Here is a 21,495-nt window from a genome sequence, read left to right on the forward strand (position 1 = left end):
ACTAATATAAGGAAATGGACTGAACTTCATAAAGCGCCTTTTCTACAAAGTGCTCATGCCTCTTATTCACCCATTCACACACACACTAATATATCTGGAAAACAAATAGGCGCCCAAAACAATATATGTAACTTTTAAAGGGATGATTATAAATGTTTACTCCTTATGTTTAGGATATAGGTGGTACCAAACGAACATATGTATTTTTATAACTATTTACTGCTACTAATGTGTGTAACACTGTTACTGTAATTATTGAAGTATTTATATTTAACATCTAATCTGTGTCTATCTCTGCCTGATTAATCTTGATATATTCACGTTGATGAACATACTATATATATAGAGGAGGGGAGGGAGGGCGCACACGGTTGACGAACGATTCAGCGGTCAATGCGGCGTCTAAATATATATATATCTATGTTGAATCTAAGGTAAAGGTGGGTGGAGTGTAATCTGACTCTGGCTCCGAGGCAGTCCGTCACTAAGGAGATAAAATAATACACGGAGTTTTACCTTCTTCATTTATAGATTTAAACCATCCTCAGCTTCAGGTGCGTCGTTTTCTAACCTTTGGTAAGTCAACCAGAACAAACACATTAGTTAAAACATGTCTCCAGTAACTGAGACTTTATTTATTTATTCAACAAATGCGTTTTAAAAACGGTGTAACTTGAGGTTTGTGTTCACTTGTTCTTCTTCCAGAGGATGAATCCAGTTTGGTTTATCCTGTCGATCATACTCCTGCCACTGACAACTGTTCAAGCTGGTAAGTGTTGAAAAGTTCTGTTTTATAGTAAAATACACAGCATGGTCTCATGGAAAACTCTACGTTCTGTTCTCTGGTCTCATTGTTTGACTCTGTTTTCTGTATAAATCTTAAATAAGTTTCTATAGAGTCAGATGATCTATATTTTATAGTTGAACATCCATTTCCCCTCTGTGGGATAAATTAAAGGATTATCTAAATTTAATATATTTTAACTTTACATGTCATGTTTTTCTAACTACAGCTAAATAATAAACAAGTTCAAGTTCTATAAATGAAGTCGTTCAAAGAGACATTTTTATGATTTAATAAACTGATTATTTAAAGAATGACAGGTTTTGATATTGTTGTGTATTTTGTAGTCACCTACAAGAAACCAGGAGACACAGTTGTCCTTAGTCCAGGCTCTGTGACTTCTCCCATCACCAGTATAACATGGAAACATAATTCAAACCTGGCTGCAGAGTGGTACGGAGGAGACATGATTGACTTCTACCGAGGTTTCAAAGGTATTTAACACCTTTAATGAAAACGAATCAAACACCTTCAGTCAAGCCTTTTGTTTCATCTGAAGAACTAATTAATGAAGTTGATCTTTACAGGGTTTAACATTTTATATTTGAAGTGATTTAGATTTAACATCTTTAAACATAAATATCTCATTAAAATCCAGCTAAAAACCTTAAAAACTTGACTTATTGTCCTTCCAGGTCGCTGTCAACTCAATACTGAAACTGGAGAGTTGACCATCCCAAAGCTGACACTAGAGGACAGTGGCATCTACACACCAGAGATCAACAACAGAGTCTTGGCTACAACTGAAGTCAAGATTATCTGTAAGTGGAAGAACTAGGACTGAAGTTTGAGTTATTTATGCACAGCAAACTGAGAAGAGTTGAATTCTTGGTGTTAAACTAGACATACACTAGTAGAGTTAATTATACTCTGGGTCTAATCCGTTATAATTAACTCTCAGTCGATAAATAGCTGTTGTTAACACCGAGTGTAAAAAGGAAGTGACCCCCCCATCACTCTTCCTACACCCGAAGTCATTTTGCAGCAGAGCCACAGAAACTATACTTGTCGCGCTGTTTCTAACCACCCGAACACTTGCTTAATGAGCTAGAGGTTAGCATGGTTAGCATGCATGCCTGGCCTCAGTGTAACATAGAAAGAGAGTAACAGCAGTAAACGGTACATTTGGCTTGACGTTTTGTCTGAGTGAGACGAGTCATGCACTTTGTAACCACAGATATAAAACGTGATAAGACGATGCTAATGGTTCAGAGTTGCTAGCTACCATGCTAAAGTGGTGCTAATGCTACACTGTGCCTTTTACTGTTGCATGTTCTAATATTTGTGGTGCAAGTTTGAAAATAAATGTTTTTGAACTGACAAACATGACTACCTTTTTATTTTAGTAAAGTTTATTTTCCAAGTATTTTTGTAGGATTATATAAGAATTATATTGACACCTTTTAAGTGTTATGGGGGCAACACTTGTGTAGTTAAGAAGTAGTTCTCTGAGAGAGTTAATTTTTAACACTACGTAAAAGTGTTAAACACTGGTTGGTGTTAGGCAGTGTGTTCATTTTAACTACAAGAAGAGTCAAATTTACACTAACTTAGTGTAAAGGTACCAACACTCGGATAAGTGTTAAATTAACACTCTGAGGTGTGGACTCATATAGACACTTTAAAAGTGTTAAGATCAACTCTTACAGTGTTAATTTGGGTATGTTGATTTGACTGTGTATGTTAATTTATTTTTTCATCTTCACAAAAATTTTGTTTCCATCAGCACCTGTTCCTAAACCAAATATTTCCATGAGCTGTGACGATGAACAGACCCACTGTGTTCTGACCTGTGAAGGCGACACTACAGGTGTTGAACAAGTCACCTACACCTGGAAGTCAGGTGACGTGGTGAAGAGTGAAACCAAGGAGTTTAAAATAACAAAGGTACAAACATGATAACAGGGTTAGTAGGTGAATGTCACGTATTTTGGTTCATGATCTTCAGGCTGATGTTTTTGTTTCTCCACTGGATTTACAGAATGATACGGAGGCTTCATTTGTCTGTACGGTGAAAAATCCAGTCAGCTCTGAAAGCAGCGAAGCAGTCAACAACCCTTTAACCACCAATGATGAGTTTGACATCAGTAAATATCTCCACAGTGACCTCAGAGGATGAATCACCTGAATAAGTGACATCTGTTCATTAGTGATGAACCTTTTAAAGGTTCTGTTAACGAACTAAAGAAGGAGATCAGCTACTATTAGAATGAAGGATGCTTGAAAACCACTGACACATTCATTCACTTCTGGTTTTTCTTATTTTGTAGACAATCTGCTCTGGATAATCATACTACCAGTCTTGTTTCTGATTCTGGTGGGAGTTGGTGTTATTGTATTTTACAAATACAAAAGAAACAAAGGTAAGAACTCACAGAACTATATGTTTATTCTACAGAATGAAACATTTATTGTTATATTATTATTATAATTGATTCATATTTACATTATTCACTTCTCTTACGTACAATCACTCGATTGATTATTATTGCTGCTACAGTCATTTAAACTATGGGCTAATAAAGGATCATCTATGACTACGTTGTCCAAGTGTTTCACAGAGAAGTTAACAAGTGTTGACCTTGAAGAATCTCAGCATTAGATGATCTGAGAGACCACAGAGACCAGATCTGGATTCAACAAACCTCAACTCTACACAACAGATAAAATACACCTCTCTGTACGTTCATTCATTCATTCATTCATTCACTCATTCATTCATTCATTCATTCATTCATTCATTCATTCATTCATTCTCTGTAGCCTCTGGAGGGTCACAGGTCTGTACATGGTTGGAACGATGGTTGTTGCTCTTGTTGTGTGTATTTTCTGTGCATGTAGATATGTGAAGACAGTAATTGGCTTTTTACACTCAACAAAAAGTCACAATCAGATCATCAAACACGTTATTTCATTTTATTTTATTCATTTATTTTTTCTACTTGTTGTATGTTTGTGTTTTTATTGTGTTTTTTTAATCTGCATTTAATACGTTTGATAATAAAGTTTTTGAAGAACAAAAAACAAAAACAAATACCCGGATGTTCACTCAGGTATCCCAGAATGCACTCCGTGGGCGTCATCAAGTACGTACTTCAGAATCTATCTTGTCAAGTCCCGACTACCAAGTAGCATGTCCGAAGTTTGTGTACTTCTCGTAGATAAACGTCCTGTGTTGGTCGGAAGAAGAAGGAAGTAAAATTAAAAATAAACCGCGTCCCGTCAGCTGTTTCCGTAGAAACTCTCTCACCATGTCAATCACGTAGACATATGTAGTAGACGCCGCATTGAGCGGGTTGGTCCGTTGCTGCGATACCGCAACGCGTCCGCCATGTTGGATGTGGCAGATCTGCCCCATAAACTAATATAAGGAAATGGACTGAACTTCATAAAGCGCCTTTTCTACAAAGTGCTAATGCCTCTTATTCACCCATTCACACACACACTAATATATCTGGAAAACAAATAGGCGCCCAAAACAATATATGTAACTTTTAAAGGGATGATTATAAATGTTTACTCCTTATGTTTAGGATATAGGTGGCACCAAACCAACTTACGTATGTTTCTAATGTTTTCATGACTATTTACTGCTACTAATGTGTGTAACACTGTTACTGTGATGATAAGTATTGAAATATTTATATTTAACATCTAATCTGTATCTATCCCACTAAACATTAGACGTCTGATGGACGTGCAGATCATGTCTATATTATGGTCCACGACCAATTCTGGAGTCCACTCGACGTGTAAACTAGCTCCGATATTTGGTCGTCTAACCATGACCCGATTTAGACGTCAATATACCGTTCAAAATATGAATGTCAGACTAGGTCCCTTTTTTGGAGGTCACATAGACGTCTAAGACAGGTGCAGTATTTTAAAATCACAATCATTGTTATCAATGTGAATAACGAAAAATATAAATGATGTGAGATTAAACACCATTTTATTATTTTGTTTAATTATTTATTTATTGATAGTAATATAGTATATTAGTAGTATATAGTTTATTATCTTTTTCTCGTTTGTTTTCATGTTTATTTTCATGTTCTCCCTGCATTTATGGAGTCAGGTCTGTTTAAGATGAACCATTAAGCTAATATTAGTTCTGCACCACAGACGTACAATGACAGATTATCATACCAAAAGCTTATTATCACATAGGAAATGTATTGAAGGGGTCGAATTAGTATTGGAATTATTGATCGTTCATCGTACAGAAGGTGAAATAATTGTAATAATATGATTATCAATTTGCCACATCCAAGATGGCGGCGACGTTGACGTACGATTCAGCGCTCAATATGGCATCTACGTATATATGTCCATGTTGAAAATGAAGATAAAGGTGGGTGGAGTCTAATCTGATTCTGGCTCCGAGGCAGTCCGTTATTAAGGAGATAAAATAATACACGGAGTTTTACCTTCTTCATTTATAGATTTAAACCGTCCTCAGCTTCAGGTGCGTCGTTTTCTAACCTTTGGTAAGTCAACCAGAACAAACACATTAGTTAAAACATGTCTCCAGTCACTGAGCCTTTATTTATTTATTTATTTATTTATTTGTTTGTTTGTTTGTTTGTTTGTTTGTTTAACAAATGAGGAAATAACTTTTCACACTCGCACTGATCAACGTTTCCTGATTAACTGGTACTGGTTTTCACTTGTTCTTCTTCCAGAGGATGAATCCAGTTTGGTTTATCCTGTCGATCATACTCCTGCCACTGACAACTGTTCAAGCTGGTAAGTGTTGAAAAGTTGTGTTTTATAGTAAAATACACAGCATGGTCTCATGGAAAACTCTACGTTCTGTTCTCTGGTCTCATTGTTTGAGTCTGTTTTCTGTATAAATCTTAAATAAGTTTCTATAGAGTCAGATGATCTATATTTTATAGTTGAACATCCATTTCCCCTCTGTGGGATAAATTAAAGGATTATCTTAATTAAATATATTTTAACTTTACATGACATGTTTTTCTAACTACAGCTAAATAACAAACAAGTTCAAGTTCTATAAATGAAGTCGTTCAAAGAGACATTTTTATGATTTAATAAACTGATTATTTAGAGAATGACAGGTTTTGATATTGTTGTGTATTTTGTAGTCACCTACAAGAAACCAGGAGACACAGTTGTCCTTAGTCCAGGCTCTGTGGGTGCTACCATCACCAGTATAACATGGAAATATGATTCAAACCTGGCTGCAGAGTGGTACGGAGGAGACGCCATTGACTTCTACCGAGACTTCAAAGGTATTTAACAACTTTAATGAAAACCTGAAAACAAACCAGACACCTACAGTTACGCCTTTGATTTCGTCTGGAGAAGTCGTAATTAATAAATTAAGTTGATCTTAACAAGGTTTTACATTTATTCAGTTTGAGGTGATTTCAGTTGTAAAGACAAAAGAAAAACTTTAAAAACTTGACTTATTGTCCTTCCAGGTCGCTGTCAACTCAATACTGGAACTGGAGAGTTGATCATCCCAAAGCTGACACTAAAGGACAGTGGCAGCTACACACCAGAGATCAACAACAGAGTCTTGGCTACAACTGAAATCAAGATTATCTGTAAGTGGAGGAATTAGGCCTGAAGTTTGAGTTATTTATATGTTCATTTATTTTTTCATCTTAACTTTTCCATCAGATGACGTCCCTAAACCAACTATCTCCATGAGCTGTGACGATAAAAAGACCCACTGTGTTCTCACCTGTAAAGGCAACACTACAGACTCTGGACCAGTCACCTACACCTGGTGGTCAGGTGATGTGGTGAAGAGTAAAACCAAGGAGTTTAAAATAACAAAGGTACAAACACAATAATGGTGTTAGTAGGCGAATGGGACGTATTTTGGTTCATGAGCTTCAGGCTGATGTTTTTGTTTTTCCACTGGATTTATAGAAGAATAAGGAGGCTTCATTTGTCTGTACGGTGAAAAATCCAGTCAACTCTGAAAGCAGCAAAGCAGTCGCCAACCCTTTAACCACCAACGATGAAAAAGAAAAAGTCGACAACGCTTCCCCCACCGACGGTGAGTTTGACATCAGTAAATATCTCCACAGTGACCTCAGAGGATGAACCACCTGAATAAGTGACATCTGTTCATTAGTGATGAACCTTTTAAAGGTTCTGTTAACGAACTAAAGAAGGAGATCAGCTACTATTAGAATGAAGGATGCTTGAAAACCACTGACACATTCATTCACTTCTGGTTTTTCTTATTTTGTAGACACTCTGTTCTGGATACGCGCAATACTGGTGGCTTTGTTTCTGGTGGTGGGAGTTGGTGTTATCGTCTTTTACACACACAAAGGAAACAAAGGTAAGAACTCACAGAACTATATGTTTATCCTACAGAATGAAACATCTATTCTTATATTATTTTAGTATAAATATATTCATGTTTACATTATTTTACGTCTCTCGGTTTGGTTTGTCTGTGTAGAAGTGAAAATAGTGACAAATACTATTTATTAAACTGACTGTTACAAGATGTGACTTTTTTTTGACAGCAGCAGCATGATCATTGGCTGTTACTTCTAGTGAGTAAAAGAAAAAAGAGAAACAGTATTTTACTATTTGATCACTTCAAGAAACGTCCAATTAAATCAATAACTTTCTATGTGACAGTGTGCGCCTCAGTTCAAGATGTCAGATGGAGCTGGTGAGTGAAATTCTACTTAATATGACATCTGCTACAGTCATTTAAACTATGGGGCTAATAAAGGATCATCTATGACTACGTTGTCCATGTGTTTCACAGAGAAGTTAACAAGTGTTGACCTTAAAGAATCTCAGCATGAGATGATCTGAGAGACCACAGAGACCAGATCTGGATTCAACAAACCTCAACTCTACACGGCTCAAACGTCCTGATTAATGTCAAGAAAATGAACCTCAAGCTCAAAACAAAATGGAAAAGTCCAGTTGTCTTTAAGCACTGATTATTTTAGAAGCTCTCACAGGCTAAGGCACACATTATATTTCCAAAATAATCCAAGGATTATCAAAAACCCCTTTACAGAAAGAATATTCACTCTGGAGAGCCTTTAGACTGATCTGAATCTAAAATCCCACCAATCCGCAAGTGTTAACAGTTCTACTTTCCATCTCACATGACCACTACACCCGACTATAATCATCTTATCCATCGTTGAAAGAAAAACTATTATACGCCACATCATGTGTGTACATGCGTGTGTAAATTTTGTGATTTATTTTACTGCAGCTATTTAACAGGATTCTTACAATACTAATAAGCGTTTCTCACTTAATGTAGTTTCTGATCAATGCAATAAAACTGAGCAGTGTCTGTTCTTAAAGGAGTGAAGATGGAGAATAAAAAGAAGTGGAGCTAAGGCAGATACAATGCTAATACATCAAGGAGACATTGATGTTTCCTACTTTATGTATTGTTTGTATGTATATTTAAAAGTATTATTAATTATGTTTGGACTTCGGTGCCAGTTTGATTGTTAGCCTCGCTGAAAGGCTAATTAGATAGTTAGCTTCAGCTACAAGACTAGCCGTGCTGGGCACTGACACTAGCAATATGGTGCGTTGTAGTTATGCTTTTTGCTATCATGTTTTTGTAAAAGGTCTTTTATTTATATATATATATATGTAGTAAATGTTCAAACTCAAATGAAGCTCCATTTGTACACTGTGTATCCTAAATTGCTACATTGTTAGCATTAACGGACAAAAATGTGTTCTTCAAAAACGCCCTAAAAATAGCATATGTATTAGCATATAGCATATTTTTCTTCTTTTTACTTTACAAAATCTTTAAATCCACTTCAGTCCTAATCACAAATACTAAAAGTCTGATTATTTTCTGAATTTAACCCTTTTTATGCCAGTGTTTGCGATGGAATCAAAATGTCAATTTTTTTTTTTTTTACCCAGATGAATTTGTGTATCAAACCCAAAAATTGAAATATTTGCAGTAATCTAAATGCAAAGTGGATTTTTCTAGGGGGGATTATTGGGGCCTTGGACATGTCAATGATTAGTAGCAACATTGATTTTGATGGATTTTTATTTAATCATTTATTTATTTCTTTTGTGCCACCCGATTTAAAAACCCATTGACTTCCATTGAAACTGCTGCTGCACTTTTTCTTTTCTCACATTTGGACTCGTTCTCTACGACTTTCAAGTAACACAATAAAAGATTTAGTTGAAAAACCCTCAAATACGCACTCACACAGACACACAAAGCCCTGTCCATAGGCCATGTTGACTTTACTGTTTTATTTGTTTGTTTTGTTTGTTTTCCTGAACTTTATTCAGAGACTTCTTGTAGATAAACGTCCTGTGTTGGTCGGTGTTTGGTCTGTTTGTGAGTGTTTTTCAGTTCAAGTTTCAGTTGTAGAAGTTGAAGATGAAGTAAGATAAAAAATAAACCGTGTCCTGTCGTGGGTCAGTTTTATCAGCTGTTTCCATAAAAACTCTCTCAGCGTGTCAATCAAAGATAAAGGTGGGTGGAGTCTAATCTGACTCTGGCTCCGAGGCAGTTCGTTATTAAGGAGATAAAATAATACACGGAGTTTTACCTTCTTCATTTATAGATTTAAACCGCCCTCGTTTTCTAACCTTTGGTAAGTCAACCAGAACAAACACATTAGTTAAAACATGTCACCAGTAACTGAGACTTTATTTACTTATTCAACAAATGCGTTTTAAAAACAGTGTAACTTGAGGTTTGTGTTCACTTGTTCTTCTTCCAGAGGATGAATCCAGTTTGGTTTATCCTGTCGATCATACTCCTGCCACTGACAACTGTTCAAGCTGGTAAGTGTTGAAAAGTTCTGTTTTATAGTAAAATACACAGCATGGTCTCATGGAAAACTCTACGTTCTGTTCTCTGGTCTCATTGTTTGAGTCTGTTTTCTGTATAAATCTTGAATATTAGGACAAATAAAGGTTGGTCAGTTTCTATACAGTCAGATGATCTATAGTTAATAGTTGAACATCTATTTCCCCTCTGTGGAATAAATTAAAGGATTATTTTATTATATTTTGAGTTTACATGACATGTTTTTCTAACTACAGCTAAATAATAAACAAGTTCAAGTTCTTTAAATGAAGTCGTTCAAAGAGACATTTTTATGGTAAATGTAAAATGTGTCATAATTTAATAGACTGTTTATTTAAAGAATGACAGGTTTTGATTTGTTGCAAACTGCATTTTCACAACTCTGGCACATCTATAGGTTTTTCTTTTCTCGACAAGATTGAACTCATCTACAAGAAACCAGGGGAGACAGTTGTCTTTAGTCTATCCTCTGTGACTCCTCCCATCCCCAATGTAACATGGAAATTAATTACAACTATGTCTGAAGTTTTAACCCTGGCTGCAGAGTGGAACGGAGGAGACGTTAACTTCTACCAGGACTTCAAAGGTATTTAACAACTTTTAATGAAAACAAATCAAACACCTTCAGTCAAGATTTTGATTTAATCTGAAGTCATAATTAATAAATTAAGCTGATCTTTATGAGGTTTTACATTTCTTCTATCCGAGGTGATTTAGATTTTAGATTTTTAGTTCGGCCATAAGGTGAACCCAGTTTTCATTTCATCTCATTCCCACCTCTGTCACCTACGTACTTTGTTCGTACGTTAGTTGTACGTCTCAGCAGAGCTGTAGCCAGATACAACATTTGCACAGTTTTGGCATCAACCTGTGCACAGGGTGAACTATTCACAACACCGATGAGCAGCTGGTTGGTCCTACAGGGGACACGTTAGCTGTGTCAATGGTCCTCATTCTGTTGCTAAGCTACATGGTAAATCTGTCTGCAGTCCTGCAGCGATCACTGCCACGGTGCAGTGTGTTGTGCATGTACAAACTGGTGTCACATGTTTGAAATTTAAACAGGACTTAATATTATTTTAGGTCGCAGCACGTTGAACACCACAACTGGAGAGTTGACCATCTCAAACCTGACACTAAAGGACAGCGGCGGCTACGTAGTAGAGATCAACAATGAGGCCATGGAGATTAAGATGCTCATGGTTGTCTGTAAGTACATTTGACTGAATGTTGTCTGGAATATTAGTTAATGTTTGCATCTGATCTCTAATTAAATGTTTGTTTCTATCAGTACCTGTTACTAAACCAACCATCTCCATGAGCTGTGACGATGAAAAGACCCACTGTGTTCTGAAATGTGAAGTCAACACTACAGATGTTGGAGAAGTCAGCTATTCATGGACGTTGGGTGACATGGTGGGATGGAGGCAATCTAAGAAGATCAAAATAACAAAGGTACAAACATGATAGCAGAGTTAGTAGGTGAGTGGGACGTATTCAAGAATGTGACACATTTTGGTTCTTGAGCTTCAGGCTGATGTTGTTTTTCCACTGGATCTCTAGGAGCAGAAGGAGCCTTCACTTCTCTGTGTGGTGAAAAATCCAGTCAGCTACGAATTCAGTGACAGAGTCGTCAACCCTTTCAGCAACAACCCTTAACAGGGATCATCTCATCGTCTATTATAAAACAGATATCCTGTTTTTAGTCATATCTTCTTAAATATCAATCTGCTCTATGTGACCAATGTGTGCTTTGACACAGAAACACTGTGATTATAATTTCTACACATTTTTTAGTCCGAGAATCACTTGTGTCAAACTATGTCTTTAACCTTAAATTCATTTACTGTTGAATAATACCACGGCATACAACGATATAAGTACGTACGATGAGAACGTGGTTTAACTCACCTGTGATGGCCTTCAATGTACACACTGTGCATTTGGTTGTAATAAAATGGACGTAGTTGACCTCATAGACTTGAGTCTGGGTTAATGTTTTTCATTTTAAATGCATTAAAACTGACCAGTGTCTGTTTTTAAATCAGTGATGATGGAAAATAAAAAGAATAGATATAATATATACATCACTGTTCATACTATGGACAAACCCATCGTGATGTCACCTCGAAAATGAAGCCCAAACTGGGCGGAGCCAGTGGTCGCCATGTTGGACACGCGCATACTCTAAATATGGACCTGGGGGTTGTGTTGGGGCGGAGCTAAGACAGCCTGGATGTTTAAACCCGCCCACCCAACTCTCCACCATGTTAGCTAAAGGCTATCGAGCTAGGCTAATCCAAGGTGCTTGCAGCTGGCTAACACAGTGGCCTCGCTCCCGGTTTGATGCTATTTGTCCTGACGAAAATATGATGAATAATATATTAATACAATTATCATTTAGTGTCTTTGAAAAGAAAAAAATATCTTTCTGTTCCAAGTTACTGATTACATTTCAATAAATTCTATCTGTGCTGACTGTAATGAGCAGATACAATGCTAATACATCAAAGAGACATTACTTTCTCTATTTTATGTGGTGGATTAATATTTCCCAACCTGACACACTTTATTTAAAAGAATTATTAATTATGTTTTGACTTCGGTGACCAGTTTGATTGTTAGTCTCGCTGAAAGGCTACCCTAAGGCTAATTCACATGCTGGCTAATTAGATAGTTAGCTTCAGCTACCAGACTAGCCGTGCTGGGCACTGACACTAGCAATATGGTGCGTTGTAGTTATGCTTTTTGCTATCATGTTTGGCAAAGGTCTTTTATTTATATATATATATATATATGTAGCAAATGTTCAAACTCAAATGAAGCTCCATTTGTACACTGTGTCTCCTAAATTGCTACATTGTTAGCATTAACGGACAAAAATGTGTTCTTCAAAAACGCCCCCTAAAAATAGCACGTTATCAATTTTTCTTCTTTTCTTTACAAAATCTTTAAATCCACTTCAGTCCTAATCACAAATACCAAAAGTCTGATTATTTTCTGACTTTAACCCTTTTTATGCCAATGTTTGTGATGGAATCAAAATGTCAATCATGTTTTTACCCAAATGAATTTGTGTATCAAACCCAAAAATTGAAATATTTGCAGTAATCTAAATGCAAAGTGGATTTTTCTAGGGGGGATTATTGGGGCCTTGGACATGTCAATGATTAGTAGCAACATTGATTTTGATGGACTTTTATTTAATCATTTATTTATTTCTTTTGTGCCACCCGATTTAAAAACCCATTGACTTCCATTGAAACACTTTTTCTTTTCTCACATTTGGACTCGTTCTCTACGACTTTCAAGTAACACAATAAAAGATTTAGTTGAAAAACCCTCAATTACGCACTCACACAGACACACAAGTCAGAAAGCCCTGTCCATAGGCCATGTTGACTTTACTGTTTTATTTGTTTGTTTTGTTTGTTTCCCTGAACTTTATTCAGAGACTTCTTGTAGATAAACGTCCTGTGTTGGTCGGTGTTTGGTCTGTTTGTGTGTGTTTTTCAGTTCAAGTTTCAGTTGTAGAAGTTGAAGACGAAGTAAGATAAAAAATAAACCGTGTCCCGTCGTGGGTCAGTTTTATCAGCTGTTTCCGCAGAAACTCTCTCAATCTGTGAATCTAAGGTAAAGGTGGGTGGAGTCTAATCTGACTCTGGCTCCGAGGCAGTCCGTTATTAAGGAGATAAAATAATACACGGAGTTTTACCTTCTTCATTTATAGATTTAAACCGCCCTCGTTTTCTAACCTTTGGTAAGTCAACCAGAACAAACACATTAGTTAAAACATGTCTCCAGTAACTGAGACTTTATTTATTTATTCAACAAATGAGGAAATAACTTTTCACACTGATTAACGTTTTAAAAACGGTGTAACTTGAGGTTTGTGTTCACTTGTTCTTCTTCCAGAGGATGAATCCAGTTTGGTTTATCCTGTCGATCATACTCCTGCCACTGACAACTGTTCAAACTGGTAAGTGTTGAAAAGTTCTGTTTTATAGTAAAATACACAGCATGGTCTCATGGAAAACTCTACGTTCTGTTCTCTGGTCTCATTGTTTGAGTCTGTTTTCTGTATAAATCTTGAATATTAGGACAAATAAAGGTTGGTCAGTTTCTATAGAGTCAGATGATCTATAGTTAATAGTTGAACATCTATTTCCCCCCTGTGGGATAAACTGAAGGATTATCTTAATTTAATATATTTCAACTTTACATGTCATGTTTTTCTAACTACAGCTAAATAATATACAAGTTCAAGTTCTATAAATGAAGTCGTTCAAAGAGACATTTTTATGATTTAATAAACTGATTATTTAAACAATGACAGGTTTTGATATTGTTGTGTATTTTGTAGTCATCTACATGAAACCAGGAGACACAGTTGTCCTTAGTCCAGGCTCTGTGGGTGCTACCATCACCAGTGTAACATGGAAACATAATACAAACCTGGCTGCAGAGTGGTACGGAGGAGGCGCCACTGACTTCTACCGAGATTTCAGAGGTATTTATCAACTTTAATGAAAACGAATCAAACACCTTCAGTCAAGCCTTTTGTTTCATCTGAAGAACTAATTAATGAAGTTGATCTTTACAGGGTTTAACATTTTATATTTGAAGTGATTTAGATTTTAACATCATTAAACATAAATATCTCATTAAAATCCAGGTAAAAACCTTAAAAACTTGACTTATTGTCCTTCCAGGTCGCTGTCAACTCAATACTGAAACTGGAGAGTTGATCATCCCAAACCTGACACTAGAGGACAGTGGCATCTACACACCAGTGATCAACAACAGAGTCTTGGCTACAACGGAAATCAAGATTATCTGTAAGTGGAAGAACTAGGACTGAAGTTTGAGTTATTTATACACAGCAAATTGAGAAGAGTTGAATTCTTGGTGTTAAACTAGACATACACTAGTAGAGTTAATTATACTCTGGGTCTAATCCGTTATAATTAACTCTCAGTCGATAAATAGTTGTTGTTAACACCGAGTGTAAAAAGGAAGTTGAGGTTTTGTCTGAGTGAGACGAGTCATGCACTTTGTAACCACAGATGTAAAACGTGATAAGACGATGCTAATGGTTCAGAGTTGCTAGCTACCATGCTAAAGCGGTGCTAATGCTACACTGTGCCTTTTACTGTTGCATATTCTAATATTTGTGGTGCAAGTTTGAAAATAAATGTTTTTGAACTGACAAACATGACTACCTTTTTATTTTAGGAAAGTTTATTTTCCAAGTATTTTTGTAGGATTATATAAGAATTATTTTGACACCTTTTAAGTGTTATGGGGGCAACACTTGTGTAGTTAAGAAGTAGTTCTCTGAGAGAGTTAATTTTTAACACTACGTAAAAGTGTTAAACACTGGTTGGTGTTAGGCAGTGTGTTCAATTAAACTACAAGAAGAGTCAAATTTACACTAACTTAGTGTAAAGGTACCAACACTCGGATAAGTGTTAAATTAACACTCTGAGGTGTGGACTCATATAGACACTTTAAAAGTGCTAAGATCAACTCTTACAGTGTTAATTTGGGTATGTTGATTTTACTGTGTATGTTAATTTATTTTTTCATAATGTTTGTTTCCATCAGCACCTGTTCCTCAACCAGGTATCTAAGAACACTTCGGTCAACAGGCAGTGGCCATTTACTCGTCCCTCGCACCAGATCCAAAGAAGGGGAGGCAGCTTTTAGTGGATATGCTCCACAAAAATGGAACTTTCCCGACACAGTTAGATATCCACATCAGTAGCCATCTTCAAAATCATTCTGCTGAGCTGTGTGTGTGTGAGTTGGTGCACATGTATGAGTTTAAGTGTGTATGTGGTGAAAATGGCCCACATTTGATTGTTTACTTGCACTTGTACTTTTCAGTTGATTCCGAATTGATTTTTATGTAACGGTTTGTGTTGTACCTGAATATCTCTGTGAGCCGTGACAAGGAATTATATATCATATATCTACTTTTGAAAGAGAATAACTGCACAGAATGAGAGAATAGGGGCTGTGTTCGGCTAAAACATGGAGCTAAAAATAAATAAATAAAACGCTGTTGTGGAGTCGTTATCATCAAGGAGTTATGTTGGAGTATTAGAGCAGACATGTTGGTTTTAGAGACTCCTCCTCATTTCATATTCTCATGTAAGTCAACCATGATAAATAAAATTGAGTCTATATTTTGAAGAAAGTTAACCCTTTACTAGAGGAAGTGGAAAGTTGAAGTGCGCCAAAACTAAATCATAAATATGTGCTTTATCTGCTGCCGAAGATATAAAATTATAGACATAAAGAGATTTTTTAAAAAAGAGTGGTTAATTGATTTTCATTTCAATTCAAAAATTAAAAGCGAAATTCAAAGCATTGTTGTTTATCAGGATTTAAAAACCCCTTTGGCTTTTAAATTTCTGTTTCTAGAAAAAAAAAACGTCCTCTTACTTTGAAAACTTCCGGTTGTAAAATATGAATAAACGGGCACTTTTTTTTTTTATGTGTAATTTTCACTTTATGTTTACTTCATTTTTTATTTTTGTGTTATTTGTGTTCGTTATGTCCATTCGCGAATATTTTACTTTGTTTTGGTTTTACACGTGGTGGAGCTCTGTCGGCCGCCGTAGCTTCGCTCACTATGTCAACACAAGCGGTTCTGGCTGCATGAATCCACGATCACAGCCACAGGTGAGTGAGCCAGGGCTTCAGCTCCACGCGTGAAAAGAGACAGGCAAGCATATCCAAACACTTGACAAGTGGGTGCGACGGAAACTTACCGTCAGTGTAGTTTGTTGCGGAAAGTTATCTGAAAAAGTTATGTTCGCCACTTTGCTAGTTTATTGAATATAATCGGCTATCGGTGCGTGCTAGCATGTTAGCAACGTAAAACCGGCATTTTTATTTTCATATTTTCTCTCTTTTATGCACGCTGCCGCCCTTCGCTTTTCGCGCGTATTTATTTGTTTATATATTCCGGAATATTTTCTGACATTGCCAGACAGAGACTCCCTGCTTCCTCTAAGTCATGTTTGATTTATTTCGCAGAGGATGGAGAAGCTATGGATGCTACTTGCTGCTGTCACTGTTGTGATGACTCCGGCTGAAGCTAACGCCGGTAAGAGCTGATCTCACGTTTCTACATTTCGGCACCAAAGTACACGAAGAGATCTCCGTGTCTGTGGCGGTGGATTTATTGATTCCAAACTCTATAGAGATGCTTTTGTAACTTTTATTTCATTCAACTGCCTCAGTTTTCTTCTTCTATTGACGTTTGACAAACAAATAAACAAAGGCGCATCACCGCCACCTACCGGCGAGGAGGGAACATGATTAAACAAAATCATTTTTATCCAATTTGACTCTCTTACTAAAGCTAACAACCAAATAAGGACACTAATTAAAGCTTGTTGAGTAGACGTGTATCTCTATTATCTGTCACCAGTGATAAATTAAGTTACTGTAAATGAGTTTTTGATAAAACAAACGTAAAATGTAATAGTGTAACCCCTGTTTATGAATGACTTGTTATATGATGGTCTTTGTTTTACAGTCTTCTCCGCGAAAGTGGGAGAAACAGTCGTCTTTAGTCCAGGCTCGGATGTTGTTGACAGCATCAAGACTGATGAAAACAAAAGTATGGCATGGAAACATGGATCTGATTATGTTGTGGATTTCTTTCAAGGCAGGGCTAAAGTCTACGAGCCCTTCGAAGGTACAGTCACTAAAGATTTACCAGTTGTTTATTCTATGCAGACAGATCTTTGACGACTGGATTCACACCTTTATACCAAAGCTCCTCAATAATAACTAATTTATAACACATATTACACATTATTATTATTATTATTATTATTATTATTATTATTATTATTATTATTAAAGGATTTTAACGTGATTCTGGTCGACAGAAAGAATTTAAATTCCTATAGTTTAATGCAAACGGTAAAAATAACCATTTGTTTAAATGATTTAGTTTTTTTTTTAAACATCTTTACATTCAGCAGACAATGAAACAATAACACCAGAATATAGTGAAAGTCAATTTTAAGGAATTTTAAGCTGTTTAGATTATCCCTGGATGCATCAGTGCATTACAATGTCTGTGTCCATCCAGTTTACTTTGTAATTATCCCTTCAGGTCGCTGTACATTGAACCCCACAACTTTTGATTTGACCATCACAAACCTGACACCAGAGGACAGCGGTCTCTACAGAGTACAGTTCAAAAGAGACTTGAACGCAACTGAACTCAGGGTTACCTGTAAGTGGAGTTAATGTGACTGAAGTTTGAGTGGAATATTCACTGATTTATTTCTTTATTCATCTGATCTCTAATTAAATGTTTGTTTCTATCAGTACCTGTTCCTAAACCAACTATCTGATTCTCTGCATCAGCTCCTTAAGCTGTGAACTGAATGACTGTAACTGAATATATGAACATTTTCATACCTGAGACCAGAAAATAATAGATTCTTTGTCTACTTTATTTTGGACATCTCTGCCACCAGTGGATGACGCTAACAACAGTGAATCTGGTTTAACTCCTTTATCAAACCAAGAATCATCCAGTCAAGGACCAACATCCTCTGTCCACGTGGAGAATGAAACAGGTGAGCGACATGTTTTATGGGATAAAAAACCCACTGTGTTCTCACCTTTGAAGGCAACGCTACAGGCGAGTTTCACATCAACATTTATCTACATCATGTTCTCAGAAGTGTCTCCGCTAACATTTGAATACAGCCTGATTAGAAACCACTAACAGGTTTTATTTTTATTTTCATGTAGAGAATAACAGTAACGGTCTCTATTGGTTATTCCTACTGCTGGGTCCGGGTCTGGGTCTGGCGGCCATTGCTGGTTTCTTCATTTACAAACACAAACAAAGAAAAGGTATGAATTCACAGCTGATTCTAATGATTGTACCAGATTAACATTGTGTATTATCACAATAAATGTATTTATTGACACGCTGACAGTTTCTGCTTTTACTGTTTGTTATGTTTAAGTTTCTCAACGATTGATGCAATTTGTGGTTAAAGTGGTTTTTGGTCTCCAAAAAGGTTCTGGACCAGAACCAAATATTGACATTTTGTAAAAAAAAAAAAGAAATGACTTGACCCTCATGACCTGATCAGGACAAAAGTTCCCCTTTATTTATTTTTTGATAACTTACTGATAATTGCTATTTTTGCTACTAAATTTGGACACTTTTGTCCCTTAATGGTAACAACACAACAGCTTTGAAATCAGGTTTGAGGGTTAAACTTCTTTTAAGTCAGAGTAGTTATTTTTGTGTCGTTTCTCTGTGATGATTCTCTGCATCAGCTCCTTTAGCTGTGAACTGAATGACTGTAACTGAATATATGAACATTTTCATACCTGAGACCAGAAAATAATAGATTCTTTGTCTACTTTATTTTGGACAGCTCTGCCACCAGTGGATGACGCTAACAACAGTGAATCTGGTTTAACTCCTTTATCAAACCAAGAATCATCCAGTCAAGGACAAACATCCTCTGTTCACATGGAGAATGAAACAGTGACATGTTTTTAATGTGTCCTTTATGAGACGGTGAATGTCCCGTAACTTAGTGAAACCAATGAAGATGGTGAGTAAAATGATATTTGAAATGAAAAAGAACTTGCGCTGATGTTGAACTGTGTTGAAAATGTTCTTTCATCTTTAACAGAGGATCAGATGGACCAGTTTGGGTTTGGACGTCCCCAGGAGAACGGTTCTTGTGTTACTGCATTGTGAAGTTTGGTGGATGAACCACTTCCTGTTCCAACCCCCAAAGACACTGAAGAGGGAGTTTGTTTGGACCAATCAAGTTCTTCCACAACGGAGTCCAGACCTGAACCTGATGGAACAGAAGATGAAGACTGTGAACCAGACCTTCTCCTCCAACATTCGTGACTGACCTCACAAAAAGACTTCTGGAAGAAGGGTCAGAAATTACCATGAGCACACTCCAGAACCTTGTAGAAACCTAACTTTAAATTAACTTTAAATTAACTTTAAATTAACTTTAAATTAACTTTACATTGTCGTTACATTAACTTTACATTGTCGTTACATTGATGTTACATTAACCTTGCATTAACTTTACATAGACTTTACATTGTCTTTACAATGACTTTACATTAACTTTACATTGACTTTCCATTGACTTTGGAGTGAACGAGCTGACTTAAAAAGTATTATGATGCAATAATGAATGAATAAATGAATGAATGTTCTTTGGTCGGAATCAGGAATCTTAACACACATGTACAAAAAAGAATGAATAGCCAACCTGAAAGAGTTTACGCTGAAGTATAGTGTACAAATGCTAAATACACAAATACAAAAAAAACATACATACATTCATTATTTTTCTATACTTTTCCAACATATTATTTTTAAATTTTGTTTTTAAATGAATGTGTTTACTCTCCCGGTTGAATACTCCATAGTTTCAATGTGATACAAAAACTTCCCTCTCCGTCTCCTTCCCATCAAACATTCTTTTGAATATTTCCTGGAAGTAAATTGTGCCTTGTTTTATACAAGATCTTTGAATGGGTCGCACCCCACATTGTGTCCTACTCTTCTAGTTTTCTATGGTGCTTATATATCACACTGTACTGTAGTCTCATGCTGCCATATGTGACTTATTATGCTGAGGTGGTGCATATCATTATCATCATCACCATCATCATCATCATCAGGGTGCTCTTATATCAGGGAACTTCCAAAAGCTGCTGAAGGTACAGAAATCAAATAATAGAACAAAACAGTTCAATATATTAGAGACATTACTTATGAATGTTTTTGGTCCTAGAATTGATCCCTGTGGTACCCCATATGTAACGTGTATGTAACAAACTGTCTATTTTTGATGTAGCTTTTTATCCAGTTCAACTCTACTTATCTCATATCTCTGTAGTAAAATGTATCTATTTATTCTGATCTGTTGCACTTTAAATGAAGTTGTCCAACGAGGCAACAAAAATTTTCTCTAGTATTTTAATATTTTTGAGTTTTTTTTCACCAGATTTGTGCCATGGTTTTATTATGCAATAAAATCAGATTGTGGACCAAGATGAGTCTTCACTGAGTGTGTCTGTGCTGTGACTGACATCGTGTTAAACATGAACCTTAGTGCCACCAATGAGTTGCAGTTCAATCTGAGCTGTTGTGGTTTTATTTTGAGGAACTATCTGGCAGATAAATGACTAAACATGTTATTAATGTGTTGTGTTGTGGTACTTGCTCATTTCAGAGGCAGATAAACGTCCAGCAGATAGAAGAGATCTCTGAGAAGGAAAACCTGGAGATATCTTTCATTTATTTTAGTCTCTTTGGTCCTTTCTCTACCACATCACAGGAAGATGTTTGAAACCTGATTTCTACGTTGGCTAATGGCAGATCCACAAACCAGAAACCATTTCACACTCTACTAATATAGAAACCACCAAGACTTTAGATTAATGAGCTCTTTTCACTGTATTAGGATATTGTCAAATATTACCCGTGAAATGTTTCAGTGCACTGGATGTTTTATATTTTTTAAGGAAGTTTATGAAAAAAACAGAACACTTCCGTAGAGACATATAAAAGATAACTGAAGTTTCAGAAGAAGAAGTTGAAGAAAAAAGGAGAAATAAAGGTGAGAAAGCCTCAAACTGACCAACATGTCATCAGCTGTTTTCTCAGAAACTCTCTCACCATGTCAACGATAAAACTGACCTGACTCTGGCTCCGAGGCAGTCCGTTACTAAGGAGATAAAATAATACACAGAGTTTTACCTTCTTCATTTATAGAGTTAAACCGTC

At 36.2% G+C, this 21,495-nt stretch overlaps 3 protein-coding genes across 10 annotated transcripts in view; all 3 read left to right on the plus strand.

Moving 5' to 3' along the window:
* The window catches only part of LOC125001009 (carcinoembryonic antigen-related cell adhesion molecule 5-like), a 28,948-nt gene that overhangs the window by 3,221 nt on the left and 4,232 nt on the right, over nt 1-21,495 (plus strand). Inside the window, exons 2-4 of the mRNA XM_047576910.1 lie at nt 706-769; nt 1,132-1,278; nt 1,480-1,605. Of these exons, the coding sequence (XP_047432866.1) occupies nt 709-769; nt 1,132-1,278; nt 1,480-1,605 (334 nt within the window). The 5' untranslated portion in view covers nt 706-708. The remainder of the gene's footprint in view (nt 1-705; nt 770-1,131; nt 1,279-1,479; nt 1,606-21,495) is intronic.
* LOC125001016 (CD48 antigen-like) lies at nt 2,677-11,570 on the plus strand. 7 transcript variants are annotated; one of them, XR_007111427.1, is made up of 10 exons: nt 5,173-5,334; nt 5,530-5,593; nt 5,956-6,102; nt 6,295-6,420; nt 6,497-6,657; nt 6,752-6,881; nt 7,080-7,172; nt 7,343-7,392; nt 7,481-7,514; nt 7,614-9,284. XR_007111427.1 is itself a non-coding variant. In XM_047576921.1 (9 exons), exons 2-9 carry the CDS (start codon nt 5,533-5,535, stop codon nt 10,091-10,093), a joined length of 807 nt encoding a protein of 268 aa, XP_047432877.1. In that variant the 5' UTR covers nt 5,173-5,334; nt 5,530-5,532; the 3' UTR covers nt 10,094-10,241. The 7 variants fall into 7 exon arrangements, 4 of the variants coding, with proteins under 4 accessions (XP_047432878.1, XP_047432877.1, XP_047432880.1 ...); XR_007111428.1 differs by having other exon boundaries at nt 7,363-7,392; XR_007111429.1 differs by having other exon boundaries at nt 7,366-7,392.
* LOC125001015 lies at nt 9,472-20,760 on the plus strand. 2 transcript variants are annotated; one of them, XM_047576919.1, is made up of 12 exons: nt 9,472-9,555; nt 13,560-13,650; nt 14,035-14,181; nt 14,384-14,509; nt 15,279-16,361; nt 16,719-16,788; nt 17,224-17,385; nt 17,812-17,934; nt 18,182-18,283; nt 18,462-18,566; nt 19,103-19,285; nt 19,367-20,760. In XM_047576919.1, exons 5-11 carry the CDS (start codon nt 16,146-16,148, stop codon nt 19,228-19,230), a joined length of 906 nt encoding a protein of 301 aa, XP_047432875.1. In that variant the 5' UTR covers nt 9,472-9,555; nt 13,560-13,650; nt 14,035-14,181; nt 14,384-14,509; nt 15,279-16,145; the 3' UTR covers nt 19,231-19,285; nt 19,367-20,760. The 2 variants fall into 2 exon arrangements, with proteins under 2 accessions (XP_047432875.1, XP_047432874.1); XM_047576918.1 differs by lacking the exon at nt 9,472-9,555 and adding an exon at nt 12,922-13,431 and having other exon boundaries at nt 13,587-13,650.

Source organism: Mugil cephalus, chromosome 23, assembly GCF_022458985.1.
Source record: "Mugil cephalus isolate CIBA_MC_2020 chromosome 23, CIBA_Mcephalus_1.1, whole genome shotgun sequence".
Taxonomy (NCBI): Eukaryota; Metazoa; Chordata; class Actinopteri; order Mugiliformes; family Mugilidae; genus Mugil; species Mugil cephalus.